Below are 19,947 nucleotides of genomic sequence, written 5' to 3' on the forward strand. Positions count from 1 at the left end.
AGAAATAATTAAAGTGGGGACTATGCTTATTTTGTTTCTTTTTTTTTTTAAAGAACATATGCAGTGTATTTAATTTTCCTGAAAAATAATAAAAGATTTTAAAATTATGGTGATGAAAAGGACTCCCAAATTAGATACCTCATACTCTCTCTCCAGAATCTTTAATTCTTAACTGCTATGTTGTAGCTAAGTTATATACATTGGCCAAAGAAAATTAACACACACACGCACACACGCCATCCAATTGTCCTTTTATATTTTTATTCGGTGTTAAGTAACTTCACAAGAAAACAAAATCAGTTACTCTGGTGTACGTGAAATCAGAACAATACAACCACTTGAAGCAAAAAGTAGAAACAAATTTCAGCCCAGGAATGGAAAACTGATACTTCAGTGCTATGGATATGCAATGCGCTTCATACCACAGTAAAATATGCCAACCTTTAATGCTTTTGTTGTTGTTGTTCTTGTGTGTGTTTCTATCCATACAGAAAAACTAAAAACCACACTTCAACTCTCACTGAAAGCTTTAGAGCTTTAGCCATTAAACTATGAAAACAAGTAACAATTTGTTATTGCCGAAGCTCAATATACGATTTTATTTTCCCCAAAGGTGCTGGAATTATTACATGCCACAATGTAACTATAGGCAACACCTTTGTTGTTTTTGAGCCCTTTCTTACCAGAGGCAGCTCTAGCCAAAATTAACTGAGCTGAAGTTTGTGTTTGAAATATGTCCATTTGGTCATTTCTTGTTCTCGAATGAAGTTCTATTCCATCCTTCACTGTAGTGATTTGAAGAATTTGTGTGTAAAGTTCTTTTTTACTTTCATGTTACATTTAACTAGTTCTCAGTGCAGGTGCTAAACAACCTCTCAAGGAAGCTCCAGAAGAAAGTAAAATATATAAAAATCTATCCAAAGTCTGCAAATAAATTAAGAAAAGAAACTGTAAAGTGTCAAAAGATTTGTTGCATGAATACAAACCCTAAAACATACTCTAAGAGGAGGACCAAAAGAAAGTCCCCAGGTAAGGACAAACCAAGCCAATTTTAAGTAAGGATCTCAACAAAAAGCGTTGCACAAAGAATGGCATGGTTTTCCAACCACGTACTTAAATTCTTACATTATCAATTGAATAAAGGCAACAAAACCCAGTTACTCAGAAAACCTTTCTAGCACAGAACATATTTCAAAGGCAGTTCAGCTCACATTTCAAACAGCTATAGTTCTCGTTAGGTTTATTGCCTGTCAACATTAATGGTTAAGCTTTTCAAGTCAGTATTGGACTTTCTGCACTTCCTGATGTTATAGACATGCTGCTATTGTATAGACTAGTTAGGTGGTGTTTTTAAACTATGAGTTGGTACAAACTTAAATGTTTAGTTTTGCAAATATTGCTCCTCCTGGCTTATACATTTTGCATAATGTGTTAAAAGCACAAGGAGTTGATAGTCTTGTACAGATGCAACTTGACAATGCATTGACTTTCTAAGTTAACAAAATAAAATTTAAAAGCAAGTCACATAAAGCAACAATCACTACTGCAATCACACATGTATGTTGTAAGTCATCACTTTCCCTCCCCCCACCCACCACACACGTAACTTGCCCCACACATTCTCTCAGAAACACAAAATGAACTACGAGATTTACTAAATTACAGCCACAACAGCAGCTAACTGCAGCAGCCACAGGATTTCTTTCAAGTGAAGCACTGACCCTTTGCATTTCAAACATTGAACACTCTGAGCATTTTAGACTTTCAGTCATTCAGGCTCAAGTTCAGTACAGGATGCTTTTGCAGGTTACATGAATGCCATCATCTGCAACAAGACAACATTCTCATTACTCGTTACAAAATTCACAACAATCCACACATCACCCCAGTGGTTTATTATTTTTGGTGTTACTTCTGCCCCACATTGGCAAGTTGCTAAAAAGGACAAAAAAAAAGAAAAAAAAAAAAAGGAAAGAAAACCCCACATTGCCTCCATACCTACAAAAAATCCTTGGCTTCTCCAGTTAGCAAAAATACAAACCATGGTATCCTCAGTGTTGGTTTGCGGGAGGGGGGAATCACAGGATAGAAAACACAGTTTCTGTAAGTCTCTAAAGCACAACCCTGTTGTTCCTACTTCAAAGTTATGAGAATTACTGGATGAAGACTGGACAAGTCATTCATGCTTTTCTCCTGCATTCAGAAAGGCACTGATAGATTACAGTGTTAAGTATTTATCTCCCAGTTCTTAAAGAACAAAGCCTAATGTGCAGAAAGCTGAAGTCTCTGAATAGCAGAAGTAGTTGTAGACACTGCGATGCTAAGAAGATAGTAATAGTGGTAGGGCTACAGTTACGAATGAAAATAACTGCAATTAAGATGCAAAAAAGCAGTGGTACTACTAAGACAAGCACATGCACATCCATTCTTGATTTGACAACACAATCTAGTCTAGTTCAAATAGCCAAGAATTTAACAGTTTTTTTGGGGAAAAAAAAAATCTTCAACGGGACAGCTGTGTCCTCATCTATAAAATAAGCAAGAAGAGAAAGATAAATACACATCTGAATCCATTAACTGAAGAGGAAACTCAAGTTGTTGTTTTAGAGCTACAGACCCTCAAGGATAGTTTTCCATCTCATGTTACTTTTAAATCATCTGTTCTATTCTGCAGTTTTTATAGTTGAGTTCGAGAAAAAAGCTCCTCCTCACATGGATCAGCCCATTCACTTCCACCTTCTGAAGCTGTGTCTTCAGAGCTGGAGCTACCACTGGAGTAGATCTTCTTCCTGAAGCCATTTGGTTTTGCCTCAGCATTTATATCATCTGCACATCTTGCTTCATAAACAGAAGAAACCTAAGGATTTAAACTGACAGTGTTGATGGGGAACAATAAAAAGCATGCTTGCTTTTTTTCTGAGCTGGGAGGTTATATATAGTTTTGTAGTTGTTCAAGAGAGATGTCACAATTATAGGGCAAGTCCTCCTCTTTCCTGACTTAGTCCACTATGTAGAAAGGACTGCAGAACAGCAGGAAAAAAAGGTGAGGCCTTTATTATTTTTTTTCCTATTCCTTAATTTTAGGATTTGCACAGAGAATCAAAAGGGAACTCAGTTAGAATGCATCATTATCACAGGTCATGTTAGAAAATTACTGTAAAAGTTACATTGAAAATTTGGTACTAAGTATTAAATATCAAGAAAACACAGCACAGATCTGACTAAACTTCAACCAAAAGCCATATATTTTCAGCAGAATCAGCACAGCTATAGCAAGCGTGTCACAGTGTAATTTAAGTCCTATCGTCACTACAAAGTTTAAAAGTGTATCATGAAGGTTTTGCCTACAGCAAAATATCAGGTTTTTGTTCGTAAGCAGGACAGAATTCAGCACACATTATGTTTACACCTTTAGTTACGGGTGCTTTCTGCCTTCATAGTGCACATCAACCCACTCTATGCTTACTGAAATTAGAAGCTGAGCAAAAAAAAGACTCATGTTTAACACACACAACAAGCAAAAGCCAAGTGTTCCCACAGGAAACTGAGTTTGCTTAACTACTACAAGTCAACCTCTTTGTACAAAGGGCTGTACTCCCCACAGTACAACACTGGGGAGTTTTCAGCAGAATGTTTGAGACTCAGAAGAGTTTAAAACACAAAGTAAGGAAAGAAAAGCTTCTGAAGGTTTTCATACGAATTTCATTTGAGGCCAGACTGAAAACTGTAATGAAAGAAAAGACATGGTGGCACACCCTTATAAAATAAACAAAAAAAACCTTCTCCCCCAGACCAGTGACACACTTACCATATTAAAATCTAAAAGATGTTCATCATCATTGGATACTTCCTTTACATCTGCAAATTCTCCTACACCATTCTCTCCCTTGGCATTTGTATAACACTCTTACATTGTGTTTGTGGGGGTGTTCCAGAGAAAAAAGGAAGAAAAAACAATTGAGGAACATTGTTATTTACATTTAGCTATAATGAAATAATCTAGAGAAGTATTCTTTAAATTTTTACTCTAGTGATGTAAACCCTCTGCTTGTGGGGGATTTTAGTTTCAGATCCTTAAAGGGATAAGCTTGATACCTTAATGATTTTATCATTATCAAATCTTACCTGGATAACCAAAAAAAAAAAAAAAAAGATACATAGTCAATGGAAATATCTAAAATAGTAAGATACAGAGAAAAAAAAATTATTTTTATTATAAATGGTTCAGTACATTTTTTCAGTTCTGATAATGCATGGTGTTCCAGACCATTCATACTTCTATGCCCACACAAAACATACTGCAACAGCAGCCTGCCCTTGACTGAAGCTCAAAAAAAAAAGTTGACATGAATGGCTGTGGTTTATACTTACCAGAGTAAATTTCCATGTATAATATCAACATATATCACAGAGATATATATGGATCACATGCATCGATATCCATATATAAAAAATACCCATACAGAAAACTGGATACAGCTAGCGACTTGTGAAATAACATTAGCTCTGAGGATAAAGCTCTGGTTTTGTTAAACTTAGTCTTGAAAGAGGAAATCCTGTAACTGTTCTACTTCACAGTAGAAAATGTGCCACTGCATCAAGCAGGTTCTGGACTTCATAGTCCAGAATTTTATACTGTATATTCTGTCTTCCTCTAACAAAATAAGGTGGTGAAACACTGAGACAGTTATGCAGATTCACCAGCAGATGTCAGCAAAAAAAGACACAATTCACTCCCACGAATTCTCTGTAAAATACATACTCCAGAGTGCGAGTCACCCCATTTACTACACCAACAATACCTCTGCAATTATCACTGTGGGGAAAAGCACTTTACAAAAAGACACTAAAAATCTCTACTTTGTAAATACTGAGTTTTTTCTAATGTGGGAGGTTCTGTGGCCAGTCCAGGAGGCAAATCTAAGTCCTGTAGGCGTCAATCTATTCTCTTTCACTGTGCAAACACATTTCTATAGTTGGGAGTGAATCAGGTTAAGAAATTCTTAAAAGTAACCCAGACTGTCCTAAGCACCAAAGTAAGGGCATTTAGGCACTGAGAACACCGTTTCGTTGGTTGCACTTTAAGGTACACTCCAAAAATAGTTCAGTAATAATTACTGGCTAATCTACTTCCGGATTATTAAGGAACCAGGTCGCTGATTAGAAGTTTCTTGCACTGAGCCCCTACCAACCGAAAGCATCAGATATCCTGTCAATTCAGTATACAGAACGTATTTATTAAGCTTCTTGCATTCTCCCCAGAAAAGGTAAATTTGAATGCAGGCAAGAAAAAGCTGTCTGGATTCTTGCCTGTCCACTGAAAAGCTGGGCATGGGCCAGCTGTCAGATGCTACAAATTCTTGGGAGGCAACAGGGAGTGCTGGAAGCACACCTGCTTCCGCTTGCAAGCAGCCTGCCTACCAAGACTGGACTTACTCTCTTTGCGGGACAGAAAAATTCCCAGATTGTCACAGTGAAAGGAGTGGCCAAGAGGCAAGTCCCTCTCCTTCCCAGCTGGAGATAAATTCCACACATTCACTGAATAACTAGCATGTTACTTATGTGAACCCATAAAAGGTAATTATCATGTTCTACCTAACAAGTATCATTCAGGTTGAAACATATTAAAAAATGTAATAAAGTATTTTCAGAGTCAGAGATTAATATTCTATTTACTTAATTCCAGGCTCTAGAATTGAGTAAATTTGCATAAATGTTAAGACTACTTTAAAAGCACTTTCATTTAAAAACTATTTGGAAGCATACTAGAGATTTATTACAAACATAACCGAACCATCCTAGTTCTCTCTCAGATAAGATAATTTATTGTGGAAATGTACTGTTTTTTAAAAAAATACAGATGGTAGTTCCAATTCATCTGCAGCAACTCCAATTCGTAAGAAAGAGCATCTCATTCTAACACAGGGGCAAGAGCACATGAGTTCAACCAGGCGTAGCTTCTTACCTTCACACTGTGATGCAGGAAAAAGGGGAGAATAGAGCGCCTTTTCCCACCAGCATTGCTTTTCCTGGCTGCCACTCATTCTCTGCAGATTAGTATTCAATATAGGAAAGTGTTTAGACAATAATCACACTTTATTATGCCAAAAATAATATACTCACAGGTAAAGGACTAAACTCTGGTGTTACAACCAATTAGCTAGGTCTTACAAGTCACACTGTTCAATTTCTAATACTGATGGGACAGGACTGTCAAACTAAAATAGAACACCCATTATCTGAACTCTTATGCACAATATGAACTCCACGCAGGGGCTTATACTTTGCCCCTATTTGACAATAGAGTTGTACAAATCCAGAACAAGAAGATGAATTCCAGCCCTACACTGTATAATCTAAGGACAAAACCAGAGAGAACAGGTAGCTACCCAAGAGATGAAAATACAATAAACCAACATTAGTCACCATGACAAATGGTGCAGTGTAAAACAAAACAGAAAAGACAGCAAACAAAAAGCAGCAAAATTTAAAGTCTGGAAGGGTGAATTAGCAGTATTATTACCATCAACGTGATAACATAAAATTAAACTAGAGAAATAATGTGTCAACATGAGGAAAAACTGGTTATGACTTATTATTTGTCTTTATGCTAAAAATAATCTCAGTCTACTCACAAAAAATGCCTAAATACTCCCCTCACCACATTAATGCTAGTTTAAGTTTACCAGAGCCCTTTCCTTATGAAATTAATAGACACGGCTAAAATACCAAAGGCTTGTCACAACAAACGTCCCTAGTTTTATAACTGCACCTGTGGTAACCCCATTAACCTTCAAAAGATGATGCCAGCTTGTAACATCCCTTACAGATGTTAGCAAGAATGATTCAAAAACAAAGTATAGCGCAACTAGCTACTAAAAAACAGTAACAAATGAACTTCAACACTGAGTTTCTATCTAGCTTCCTCCTCTGTAAACTTGACAACATTTAAGCATGGAAAATTAACAAACCTCCTGTTGTTCTTAAACTACTGCAGAACTACAAACCTACAGAACCTAAACTTACGAACACTTATTACTTAATAAAGAGAAGTCCCTCTCAAACCAAATGAGAAACTCAAGAATGCTCTATTCTGAAGTGTGTGCCAGATTAAACTTTTTTCCCCATGAAATTCTGCTATATTAATATTGAAATTATCCATGCTGGTTTCCTCTCATAAACCCAAGGAACAGTCCTTTTTGGAACCACCCTCCAGAAGCTCAAACCCCAACTCCAGAAAAGGGAGTTCTTATAAAGTTAAACCATAGTTTAAAAAAAAAAAAGGACAAAAGAAAGGGGGGAAAAAAAAAAGCTCAAGGGTATTTGAAGCAGGACTTAACAAGAAATATAAGCATTTACAAATATATTTGATCATGGAAGCCTCACTCTGCTGCTGACTATGGATACAGGCATGTAAATTCCACATGTACAATGCCTTATTAACTTCAACGTTTCCCACATCACTGGTGTCACACCTGTATTCATATCTGCACACGTGGTAAACTGGATGAACCACAGCAGGTTACAAGCAAAGCCAGCTTGACCTTGGCAGCATGTAACAAGCTACAGCTACTACCTATCTTGCTGCTTGGGCTAAGTCACCATCAGAGCTTATGTATCTGCTTCAGGATGGCTCCGTGACTGAACTGATGCCAACTGTAGGCTGCCTCGGCTCCCGTGTCCTTCCATCACTGCCTCGATACCAGAAGAGTTAGAGAAAGCCAGAGCCACATCTGCTGGCTGAATGCTGAAGCAGCCAGGCAGGACTTCAGTTTGAGCTCAGACCTGGCCCTCTTGCCCCCACACTGATGCTCATTGTGTTCATTTCTAAACCAGCATTAACACCAGATATATAAAGCAAAAGCATGGATGTAGAAAGACCCGCTATCCATACTAAATCCATTTGAGGGTTTTGTTTGGGAGGTGATGGGGGGCACGAGCTGATGTCCATTTCATACATGCACCGACAATTTTTTCCTACAGTTACTTAGATGTTTACTATAATTACACAGTCTGTCATAATGAAAATTCCTGTGAATTAAAGAAGTACTTCCGATTAGTAAATATGAAATACCAACTCCAGAATATTACCATGACTGTACCTTGCTTTGTTGGCATTCTTTCCCTTTTAAAACTGCGTTTACAATTTATGCTTCCTCCTTCTTTCACACACATGCATACACTTACAGCATTCTATGAGAAGTTTTATTAAATTTGCCAGCTACCTATCTAAATAGCTACTATTCTCAATGCTACTGCTATTAGAAATTGCAAGTGGAAGTCTTTCCTCTCTGAAACTACTCATATTTATTTTACTTTGTTCTTAAGCAGAGCTCAAAGACAACAAGGCAAATGCAACTCCAATGCTGTTTCACTCCCAGTCTTGCAGCAGGTCTGAGAGAAGACTAATGGGTTTCCTTTCTTGTTCTACAGCTGGACATACGTTAACTGAGGTTTCTCTTAGAGCTTCTGGTTGAGGCGATGTGAAATCCCATGAGAACTTCAGTATTCACAAGCACAAACACTACTGTAATGTTACAGTTATGCAAGATTATCTAGGCATGATAATCTTTTCATAGCTTTCCAAGCTTGTTAGTTCTGTCTCTCAGAAATATCCTGCAGTCATTTTTCTGTTTCTGATTTACTTCTAGGACTTTCAGGTGTACCAAATCTTTATTTTATTGGCTTACTTTAAATCTTGTTTTTTCCTCATGATTTTTATACTGTCATTGTGAACTCTGTTTAAGTTCCCTCTCATACAAGATACTTACATCCTTCAAAATCTCAGAAAATTAATGTCTTATGAATGAGGTTAGAGCTCAGAGTCTTTGTAGGTGTTTTCATCACCTGCCATGATCAGCACATATCAAGAACTATCTGGACCAATCCTTTCTCAGCCCAAAAATTACTCTCTCTTTAACAATGAAGCCCTTTGCTTTGTATGTGGACAACTCTAGGTGCTCTTGAATGTTTTTCCCACTTGATTGTCCTGATTTTAAGGCATAAGAGATCCCTCTGTGTTTTGGGTTTGGTTTGGGTTTTTTTGGGGGGGTGGGGTGGGGCTTTTTTTGTGGGGTTTCTTTTTTCCTTTTGGGGTTTTTTGTGTTTTTTTTTTTTTTTTTAATCTTAAAGCTAGGTGAACTTCTGCAGGAGCTATCATCAGACTCCCGCTGTAAAATATACTACAATAATATAAAAGGTAAGAAAAAGGAAACTGAAACAGATTCTCCTACAGTCTTATAAACAGGAGGCATTCAAAGATGTGTGTTTGCACAACTTGTATGTAATTCCAGTTTATGTGATGCAAACCGAATGTTTTACTATTACACTGTGGTCTATATAAGTATTTCACACACGTTTATGCAAAAGTATTGGAGGTACCTCAGAACACAACTCAACAGTGAGTTAAACAATAACTTTAATTTTTATCTTAAGTCAGTAAATGGAAGCACAAAAGCTCCATTTTTAAAAAATCCTTTCAAATACTGATCTATACTAATTGGTCAATTCCATAGCCTCTACTCAAGTTAACTCTTTTTCCCATGCATGTACATGTGGGGTGTCCAGGAAGAACGCTCCTCCTAAACTGTTCTAATTCTAGGTATTTTATACTGTTTTGTTTAATGCTCATGAAAATAAATAATAGCATTCTTAAAAATAAAAAAGTTCACACACAGAAGAAATACTTGCATGACGTTTTGCACCCCTTCCTGCACACAATATAGTCATCATATTTACCGATTAAAGTTTACTTCCTAACCAACATATTTAAATTGTTTTATTGCTTAAAAAACCTCTTCTGTTACAGACAGACTTAACTACAAAAATAAATCTGGATAAATGCTCTCAAGTCAAAAAGCCTATTATCTTCAGATGCACACTAATGGCTCTTAGAAAAGCCCTGAGGGTGCACACATCCTCGAGACACACTAGATACAGGAGGGCTAGTTAACCCAGTCCTTCTGAGTTTAAGTTGTAATCAGGCTCCTCAGGTCCCCTAGGAAGAGCTTAATTGCAAAACAAATTGGAGTCTAGACTGCTGAGATGGTTGCTGGCCCTTTGTACTTCTCAGTGGCTTATAATTTTGAAGTTATGAAAATGCCTACAAAAACCACGTGACATGAGCAAGGGAAGCAGTTAGTTTTCCTCTTGCATTAAGGAATTTAAAGAAAATAAAATACCAAAGCTTTCTGAGCACTATTCAGTACCAAAGTTTTTTTCAAGTCTCATAGCTACCATAAACTGTGGAACTACTGTAAACTTATACCAGACACTTACTACGTTCTTGAAAGTGAAAATGAGAATAAACGACCTCATGGAGCACCGATCAGCCAGAAAGAAGATGTGGAAAGGGCTGGAAGGAACTTTAGACTCTTGTTTGTCACAAATAACTGTATTATACCATTTGGTAATTCATTATGTCCTAATGCATAATGAAGTTTGATTCTGCTTACTCCTGGTAAAAGGTAATTCCAGAATCTGTTCTGACTTACAGTCTAAGTTTTTTTTGGGCTGGTTTTTTTTTTTGTTTTTTTGGGGGGTTTTTTTGGGTTTTGTTTTTTTTTTTTGTGACTATTTTGCAAGGCCCGGCACAACCCCAGACACTTCCCAGACTCCAGAAAACATGTGGAGCCACATCATCCTCATTAACTTAACAGGGCATTAACAGGTGGGAAGAGAAGCTGCAATAGCAATAATTTAAAGGAGGATAAGAGAAGAGACAAATGAGGAAGAAGGAAAGTAAGGAACTCTGATTTTATTCAACAAAAAGTTAGCTTTAGTTTTAGCAAGAAAAAGGTTAGCCTTTCCACACATGAATTAGTCTTTCAAACTTATAATTGAAGAGTACACAATTATACAACCCAAGTTGGGTGCAACTCTACATCTAAAAATGAAAAAAATTCCCTCCTAATGTAAATACTACAACTACTGAGTATGCGGAAGAGGAGGCTGAAGAGGAAAATAAAATGCAACTTCTAACTATCCAGACAACATCTCTGGGCTGGCCACACAACCAAATTACTTCAGAATAGACCAGACTATTTCAGTTGGAAGGGACCTACAATGATCGTCTGATCCAACTGTCTGAGCACTCCAGGGCTGACCAAAAGTTAAAGCATTTTATTAAGTGTCCTGGGTTAAGCTGAGACAGAGTTAACTTTCTTCATTACAGCTATCAAGAGGCTGTGTTTTGGAATTGTGCTCAGAAGAAAGCTGATAAAAAGTGACGTTTACGCGGCTGCCAGGGTCTTTCAGCTTCTCTGGCTGTCCGCAGACCAGAGAAGCTGGGAGGGAGCACATTTGATCTTAGGTTTGGGATTGAGACCCAAAGTGGCCAATAATCTATTCCATAACATACACGTCATGCCCAGTATATAGGTGAGGACCCTCCAGAAGATCATCCCTTTTGGTTCCGGATCTCTTTTGCTCCGGGTCATCTCGCTCCAGGTGGTCGCTCTCCCAAGAGCTTCCCCCCCCCACCCCGGTCAGCTCTCGGTATGGGATGCTCGGACTGTTATCTCCGTTCCGTGAGTGTGGTTTCAGGACTCTCCCTGCTCCGGGATCGTTAGCTGGGAACAGGCTGAGCCTTGGTCATCGGGTGGGGGGGCAGTATCACTGTGTATCACTCATTTGTATATTTGTATATAGTATTATTTTCAATATTATTGTAGTTTAGTTATTAAATTATCTTATCTCAACCCACGAGTCCTTTTTTTCCCTTTTCCCCTTTAATCCTCTCCCCTGTCCTCGGAGGGGAGGGATTGCATGAGTGGGTGTGTGGTCTGGCCCCCAGCCAAGGGCAAACCCATCACATTAAGGACGTTGTCCAAATACCTCTTAAAACACTGACAGGTTTGGGGCATTGACCAGCTCTCTAGGAAGCCTTTTCCAGTGTTTGACCACCCTCTTGGTAAAGAAATGCTTCCTAAGGTGCAGTCTGAACCTCCCCTGGTGCAGCTTTGAACCATTCACATGCATCCTTTCACTGGATCCCAGGGAGAAGAGCTCAGCATCTCCCTCTCTGCTTCCCCTCCTCAGGAAGCTGTAGAGAGCAGTAAGACATCCCTCAGCCTCCTCCTCTCCAAACTAGACAAACCCAGAGTCCTTAGCGGCCCCTTACAGCCCTTTCACCAGCTTTGTTGCTCTCCTCTGGATACATTCAAGGACCTTCATTTTGCTGGTCAACTATTTCTTCTCAAAAGCAGAGGGAGCTCACAACAAGAACAACTTGGATATTTTCGGTTGGAAGCATTTGATCATTACTTAACTTATGGCTAAAATGAACTAAAATAAAACTCTGAGCTTAACTGATAGTTAGTTAGGTCTCCTTATAGTACTGTGGTAGTGATGGAGATTTTGTATCCATGTTTTATTTCTTTTTGTGTTTATGCTAGTAAGAGAACATTTTAATTTCCAGACAATTAAACCTGTCTACAAACCTTTCTTTTATGAAGTTTACATCAAATAATTCAACTCCAAATTCTTCTGCTTGGAAGTAGCTATAATTCATATTGCAAAGACTGAATTCAAAATTTTAAAATAGGTTTGAATCAATATGAGTAATACCTCATTATTCAAACTTTGTTCACATTTTAACATATTATATATAAGTCAGATAAGCTAAAAACCTAAGGTAAACAGATTTTCAAGTCACATGATTGTACACATGCATATATTTCTAAAGGTATGCAAGATGACACTGTAATGCCTGAAAATGGCTCATTTTTCACAGAACAACATAATGATTGAGATTCAAAGGGAACTCTGGAGGTCATGATGTCCAACTCCTTCTGCTCAAGCTGGCCCACTTAGAGCAGGTTCCCCAGAACCACGTCCAGATGTCTTTTGAATATCTCCAAGGATAGAGACTCTACAACCTTCCTGGGCAACCTGTGCCAGCATTAGGTCACCCTTACAGTAAAAAAGTTTTTCCTTAGATTCAGATGGAACCTCCAATGTTTCTACAAAACTGTATTTTTCTAGAGATCTATACAATTACAAACATTTAAATTGAACTGTCACATGACAAATTGCTGGTTATCAGCTGCCAGCTGCAAATTCCATAACTTTATACATCCACATACCTCTTCAAGCTCTCCTGAAGAAACAGGATTATCCTCGTATGTGGGGAAATGGCACCCTGCTTTACAACCGCAGAACCTGCCAGTCTCCTCACGTGGCTCCACTATTCTGCAGTTTACTTTAGAACTCTCCATCGCCCTCCCATCTAGAGATTCTTTCATACTGCATTCTAAACAGGGATCTTGGTTTCCTACTGGCAACATCACAGATGACTCTTCTTGAGAATCCAGTGATGTTTGTGCACTCTTCTCCATTCCAGACTTTTTTAATCTGGGAAGGAATTTTCCAGATTCAAGCTCTGATTTTCCATAATAATGCCCTTCTTTTTCTGCATCTTCTTCCAGAGGTTTGAGATCTGCTTGTGAATCCTCAAATACATCAACTTGAGAAGGGACAGCAATACCTCCCTCATCTTTTTCTGACTCAAATTCTGACTCACTTCCACCACCTGGAGAAAGTTCAGATGCAGAAATTGGACGAAAATGAGTCCTTGGAGAAATCCGTATAGCCCTGTATTGTGTTCGATCAACACCACATATCCTGGGGTGTAAAACCTCACTGTCTGAATCAGAGCACAGAATTGACTTAGGTTTAAAACTAGGGCTGAAAGATGCAATTCCTTCTGGCTCAAACGAACACTCTACATGAAGAACTTGTGAAAATGGATTGTTCAGGTCAAAGGAAGAGAATGAGTATTCAAGCCCTGGCTCTTCAACTTGAAAGTTACCACAAGCTCCCAGTAAGTCTTCATGGAAGATAAAAGAAAAACCCTTATTTAATCCGTTATCTCCACTCTTTGATTGCTCATTCTGTTCAAATGATACAAATGGCCTCCATAATTGCCTATGACCAGGGGCAAAGCTATTACCTGGAGTCATAAAAACATCTGTACCAGCTATTGTCACTACATCAGAAGCTGCACACTGTAATAAGCTCCCTTTTGAGTGACTAGGAGGCACCACTGCCCATTCTCCATCACTGTTAAATGTTTTGAGCTCCCCATACACACCACCAAGTATAAATGAGTTTTCTTTATCCTGGTTAACATCCCAAGGTTTTGATGGTGTAGTATAATCACCACCATCTACTTTTGATAAGTCATTTGAGACAAAGGCTCTCTTCTCTAAATTCTCCTTTTGACCTTCCCAAAGATGATACTCTGATCTCTGCACTGCTTTATTGGGCTCCTGGAGGGTTTCAACTTTTGCTTCTGTATCCAAACAGCAGCAATAGTTATTTACATCAGTCGAAAACAATTCATCTTCTATTCCTTCTATTTCTACCATCGCTGCAGAATTTCTGTCTGTCATATTTGTCCAAATATCTTTAATAACCCCTGAGCTGTAGCCATCTCCATGTGGACTGCTTTCACTACACCCTTGTGTAGTTTCATAGTCTTTACTTTCTGCTTTTTGTTCTAGCTGAATACCACAGACAGATTCTAGCTTAGATTTTTTTTTGAAAATCAAAGTGGGCATTTCTCCTAAAGTTCTAGCTTGTTGCTGGCAGGTTTCTTCTGGCAAAAAATCTAGAATTTCTTCATCTACATAACTTGAAGACACTCTAGGAACAACATAATTAATATCTTCTGCATTAAATTGCGTGGATTCTTCATATGGAATATTTAAAGTCTCATTGTCTGAACGTGTTTCTTCCGAATGTGACCATGGACTACAGGTTCTTGTTGAAAGATTGGAACAGTGTTCATTTTCATCAAAGGCACTATTTTTGGTCCATATTAGCAATCTAGACTGTGTTTTCCCAAGAATATTAGCAGTGCTACTAGAATCTGCATTTTCATTTCCCAAGTTGAGTGTTTCAAAAGAAAATGGTAAAACAGAGTTACTGCATTGCACTTCAAACACTGAAAAACAAGAGTTTATACCAGACCCTTCATTAATATCTGAAAAGAGCTCTTGATTGCCAGCAAGCATGTGTGAATTAAGCATTGTGCTGTCTAAGATGGGGGAGAATCTGACTGGAGAATCTCCTCCAAAACTTTCCCCATCTGCATCACCAGAACTAGAAGATGAACAGCACTCCCAAAATTGAGCTAAATTACTAAGGTCTTGCAAGAACCACCCTTCAGCACCAACAGAGCTGGTCGAATCTGTCCATATTGCACTTTCCCCTTGCAACTCCATTCCATCTAACACTATGCAACATTCTGCCTCAAAATCAGTTTTTTCTTTACTCTTTTGTCGAATCATATTTAAAATCCGACTCTCCCCTTGCATCGTATCTGAGGCACCAGGATCCAACATGGATTGATCAATATCCACTTCATAGAAGTGTGTGAGTTCTGACAGATGAACATCATCTAAATATTTGTCGTCCTCTGGTTGAGAACATATTGAGGTCCCAGTGAGGTCAATATCCTCATTTAGAACTGCAGGCATTTCTACAAAGTGACCATCAATGAAAGTACCTGCTGCGAGGTATGTTTTATGAATATTATTGTTGCTAATACAAAGACCATGCACTGATTCAGACAACTCTTCCACAGCCTCTGATGTTACGCCACATATATCTTCTCTGTTGCGGTATGTAGTCTCCAGCTTGCTTTTTCTGCTAAGAGGAACAAAGTACTCTGTAATAGGCTCAGTATACCACAAGGGTTCTTCTTTATATTCCTTTTCATTTCTGCTGTCTAAATACAAATCTTTTCCATCACTACCGCCAGCTTCTTTTCTTCCAATCTCTTTTAATGGCCTTTTACCTCTTTTGCACAGCTGTTTGATGGACCCGCTGCTACTGCTGCTACTGCTTCCGCTGTGGCCTTTTCTATCAGCCTTTTCACCAGATTTCACTGAAAGCCTGCTTTGCCCATTACGCCCTTTTTTATTTCGAACCTCTCTTGTTTTGTGTCTTACTTTAATGCATTTTGTTGATGCCTTGTATTCACCTTGGTTACCACTAGAACTTGAGCCAGCCTCACTGGATCCAGATGACCAGGAGCGAGGACGCATCTTTCCCTCAGACTTATGTCGGACTTGCTTTTTGTACAAAACAGGCTTCTCTTCAACAGTGTTACTACTAAACTTGTTTTCTTTCTCATTTTTACTTTTCTTCTGCTGGGTTCTTTCCTGTACAGTGGCAGATGCTTTATTACTTCTATCTTTAGTTACTTCACTTTCACTATTGCAGTCCTTTGGAGAAGATGTATCTGTGCTAGTTGGTGGAGCAGTGGATGAAGATGAGGAGCTAGAGTAAGAGCATACTTTAGATTTATTCCATACAGTCATAATTTCCTGCAGGCAAACTGGCTTTTCAGAAAGAGGAGGAAATGCTTCATAGTACCTGAAAGCAAAACAAAAAGGTGACATTCAGATTGTAGAATTTCAGACAGGCATTAAGATTAGAAGGTATTACCAAAAACACATCCACAAAATCTAGTTTGTTCTACATATGCACATGCCACTCATCGTACTGTTTATTTGAGTGACAACAAATGGAAGATTAAGATAAGTTTTAAAAGTGCTTATGTTAATATATGTTTAAAAATATACTGCCAAGTAAAGCAATACCATTTTAGGGAGTACTAAACTTCACTGTAGACAGAAATTGTGTCAGTGAAGGCCTGAGTCCAGATTGATTAGATAATGTAGCAATTCACTACAGTCTTCTCAAACACGTTTGATTCAGAATCTAAATGAGGAATTCCTGAATTTCAGGGTTTTTAAATTCTCCTTTGTGAAACTGGATACTATCTGTTAAGTCCTACATAGCTTGATCATCCAGCTATTAAGAAAAAGCTATAGCAATTGCAGAAATCAAACATCGCCAACAAGGTTTTGCAAAGATGGTCAACAATCCCTGACTTTTAACAAAACATCTTAGTTATTGCAAAACAGGTGTAGTTCTACAGTAGTTTAAGATGCTTAACAGCTTTGTCCAACAGGGACAAGATTAAAATATGGTTTTCTGCAATGTTTAAATTAGCATGTGTTTGACATTAAAGAGATTTATACTCAATTGCATATATTCCAATTAAAACCTATTAAATTTTCAGAAGTCAGTGAAGTGCATATTAGCACAATCAATTCCTTGAAGAAGTATCATCTATTTAGTAACACTTCTACTAGACCGTTGCTAGCAATGGTTATTACTAAGAGATACAGAAGCAGTCATATCTCCAAGTGAAATCAATGATAAAACTCCTGGGTACTTTAGTAACACCAGACTCAGGTACTTGGTAACTACTAAGAATACTTGGGTTATAAAGAGGTTAAAGTTTATATAGAGTTTCAGTTTCCCACTTCTGCAACAGAAGACAAAGAGTTCTGGAGACAGGAAACTTGATTCTCTTCCTGCAACTCTAACATGTCAATTAACGGTGTTTTAAAGGCTTTTAATTTGCCTGACTGACTTGGTTTTAAGGAAACTTGAGTTCTGCATACAGTTGGAAGAAAGTACTCAGGACTTTGACAGAAATTAAACTAGCCCACAGTATCAAATGGTCATATTTAAATCTCTAAAATGAACAAAAGAAGACAGCAGGAAAAAAAAAATTCTTAATATCCACAGAACTCCAGTTTCCCCACTAAATTAACTTCACTGTTTTAAAATATGGGAGCAAAAGGAGAAAAGCATCTCAGATAAGAATAATAAAAAATGCATACATTTCTACTTGATCCTTTGCTGTGGGAGATAAATCAGTCTCAGGAGACAAAGAGCCTTCTAACTTTTTGTGAATCTTCTCCTCTGTTTTGGAAGAAAATTCCAAACGCTTAATAGAAGAGTTCAAAAAGCCAGTGTATTTTATAACAGTATTTAACAAAAAGCACCCAGATGTATACCTGTAATAGCAGTAAATTTCCATAAAACACTGTAAATAACAGAACAACTTATAGTCTGACTGCTATAAAGAAATTACAAATTATCACCAAAGACTCAAGTTTTCCGCAGTTGTCTTTTCAAGCCCTAGCGATTTCACCTAACAAGACTGGCTAGCAGCTGCAGGCCCTTTTGTAGTTAATGATGTCCTCACTAGGAGATTTTCTATTGAATTTTTAGCTATTTCATATTCAAATCCTTATCTCCTTACATTGCTAGATAGAAATAAAAAAAAATGGAAAATTAAACTCAACTATTTAACCAAACACTTTTACAAATGGTTGCATCAAATTTATCACGTATTTCACTAAAAGGAAACACCTCTGCAGTAGCTGCTGTGCTTCGGGTGGATGTAAAGGCATATTTCCTGTGGGAGACGTAGCTCTAAATATTTCTAAACCTTTGTACTAAAATCTGTAAAATACCAAAAAAAATGCTGTCAGATACATACTAATTTTACTTTTTTTCAAAATAAATGGTCAGCAGCATTGTGGCTCAGTAAGAAAGTGTCACAGAACAGCAGTATGAAATGAGAGTTGACTAGTAATTACTATTTAAAAACAGAAAAAGGGAATCAAAACAGATAAAATAATGCTTTAAGCAGGTAAATATTTATCCTTTATTTATTGCTATTTATGCAACACCATAAACATATTAATATAAGTGTTAAAGGCTGCTGCTATGTACCTGAACAAGCATTTATATGCAATGAACTTTCATTTGAGACACTACAGGTTTATATTATGCTCAAGTAACAGAATCAAGCCTACTTTATTTTGATTTCTTTTGGTGGGGAGGGGGGATCCTGAATATGGAATATTTACTAAAAATACATACATAGCTGGATATGAACAGTCATATCTTTTCTTGAGGAAAACTCCATTTGCGAATGGCTATTTCCTACGTCAAGAAAGCACACTAGCACAGAATAGCTCGAACTATTTGAATGAAATTATTCAAATGTATTCTAAAATTGCACGGCCTGTATTAAAAGCCACTGAATTAACAGCCTGCTCTCCCACCCCTGAGTCTCAGAATGTTACACAGTTGATAAGTACAATATATAGCCTCAAAAGTTTAAAAATTATTCCTCACCTTGCTTACTCTGAAGGTCTTTCAGTCTGGAGCAAAGCTCCTCCACTAAGGTTTCAATCCCAGAGCTCTGCACAACAACAAAACCACAGGGACAAAAACAGAAAAAATTTTAAAAAAGAAAACATAACTTAGTAAAAAGAATATTCATTTCATAGAAAGACATCAATATAGTAAACATATATTGGCAGATATGTATGTTTGTTTTTGCATGGTAACTACACATTAAAAAGAATCAAAAATTATTATGAGTTATAAATCCATTCCTATAAAAACATTCATTAGAGGTCAAAATGATTCCATGAAACACATAGATACATTCACACAGAGGCTTCAAACTCCAAGTCACAAGCATTATTGTGTATGCAAGGTTTTGAAAACTATACAGTGTCACATTTACTGCACTATATCACTTAGGATTTATCAAGAGTCTCAGGACAGAAGTTCAAGAATCAACTGACCACTAAGATACATTTTAAAAAATCCCTTTTGGTTGAATAATTCATACCTGTGAGAAAGGGACTGTCAAAAGGATACAGAAAATCAGGAATGAAGGTAAAAAGGAGAACAGTATGAAGATACACACGTGTAGGTGGCAGAGAGGGAGAGGAAAAGCTTCCACAGTATCTTCATGCAAAACTTATCCCATAGATTTGCCAGTTTACAATGCCTATTTTTGTTCCATTTTAAACACTGTGTTGTTTGCTCAGGGAAAAATAAACAGCCTATTAATCTGAAAGCCTCTATTTTCCTCCTTTATTCTTTCACATAAACCTTTCATACACTCAAGCTTCCTTTTAAATCCCATTTAACTGTTATTCGCACATGCTCCTGCTTTTACTGTCTACCTAGACTTGTAAGCAGTTCCAGATACAGCAACAGCATCAGAACAGCAAAATACTGAACACCCCCCCCCCCCCAGGGGGAAAAAATTAT

The 19,947-nt window shown here is 37.6% G+C and overlaps 1 protein-coding gene across 1 annotated transcript in view; it reads right to left on the reverse strand.

Annotated features, from left to right (window-relative positions):
* Window positions 1-1,950: 1,950 nt before the first annotated feature.
* The window catches only part of KIAA0232 (KIAA0232 ortholog), a gene marked incomplete at its 5' end in the record, with an annotated part of 30,446 nt that continues 12,449 nt past the window's right edge, over window positions 1,951-19,947 (reverse strand). The window contains 6 exons of the mRNA XM_010078303.1: window positions 1,951-2,857; window positions 3,809-3,906; window positions 5,966-6,047; window positions 13,086-16,383; window positions 17,706-17,787; window positions 19,015-19,081. Of these exons, the coding sequence (XP_010076605.1) occupies window positions 2,678-2,857; window positions 3,809-3,906; window positions 5,966-6,047; window positions 13,086-16,383; window positions 17,706-17,787; window positions 19,015-19,081 (3,807 nt within the window). The remainder of the gene's footprint in view (window positions 2,858-3,808; window positions 3,907-5,965; window positions 6,048-13,085; window positions 16,384-17,705; window positions 17,788-19,014; window positions 19,082-19,947) is intronic.

The sequence above is a fragment of the Pterocles gutturalis genome, unplaced genomic scaffold (genome assembly GCF_000699245.1).
Source record: "Pterocles gutturalis isolate BGI_N339 unplaced genomic scaffold, ASM69924v1 scaffold45373, whole genome shotgun sequence".
Lineage (NCBI taxonomy): Eukaryota > Metazoa > Chordata > Aves > Pterocliformes > Pteroclidae > Pterocles > Pterocles gutturalis.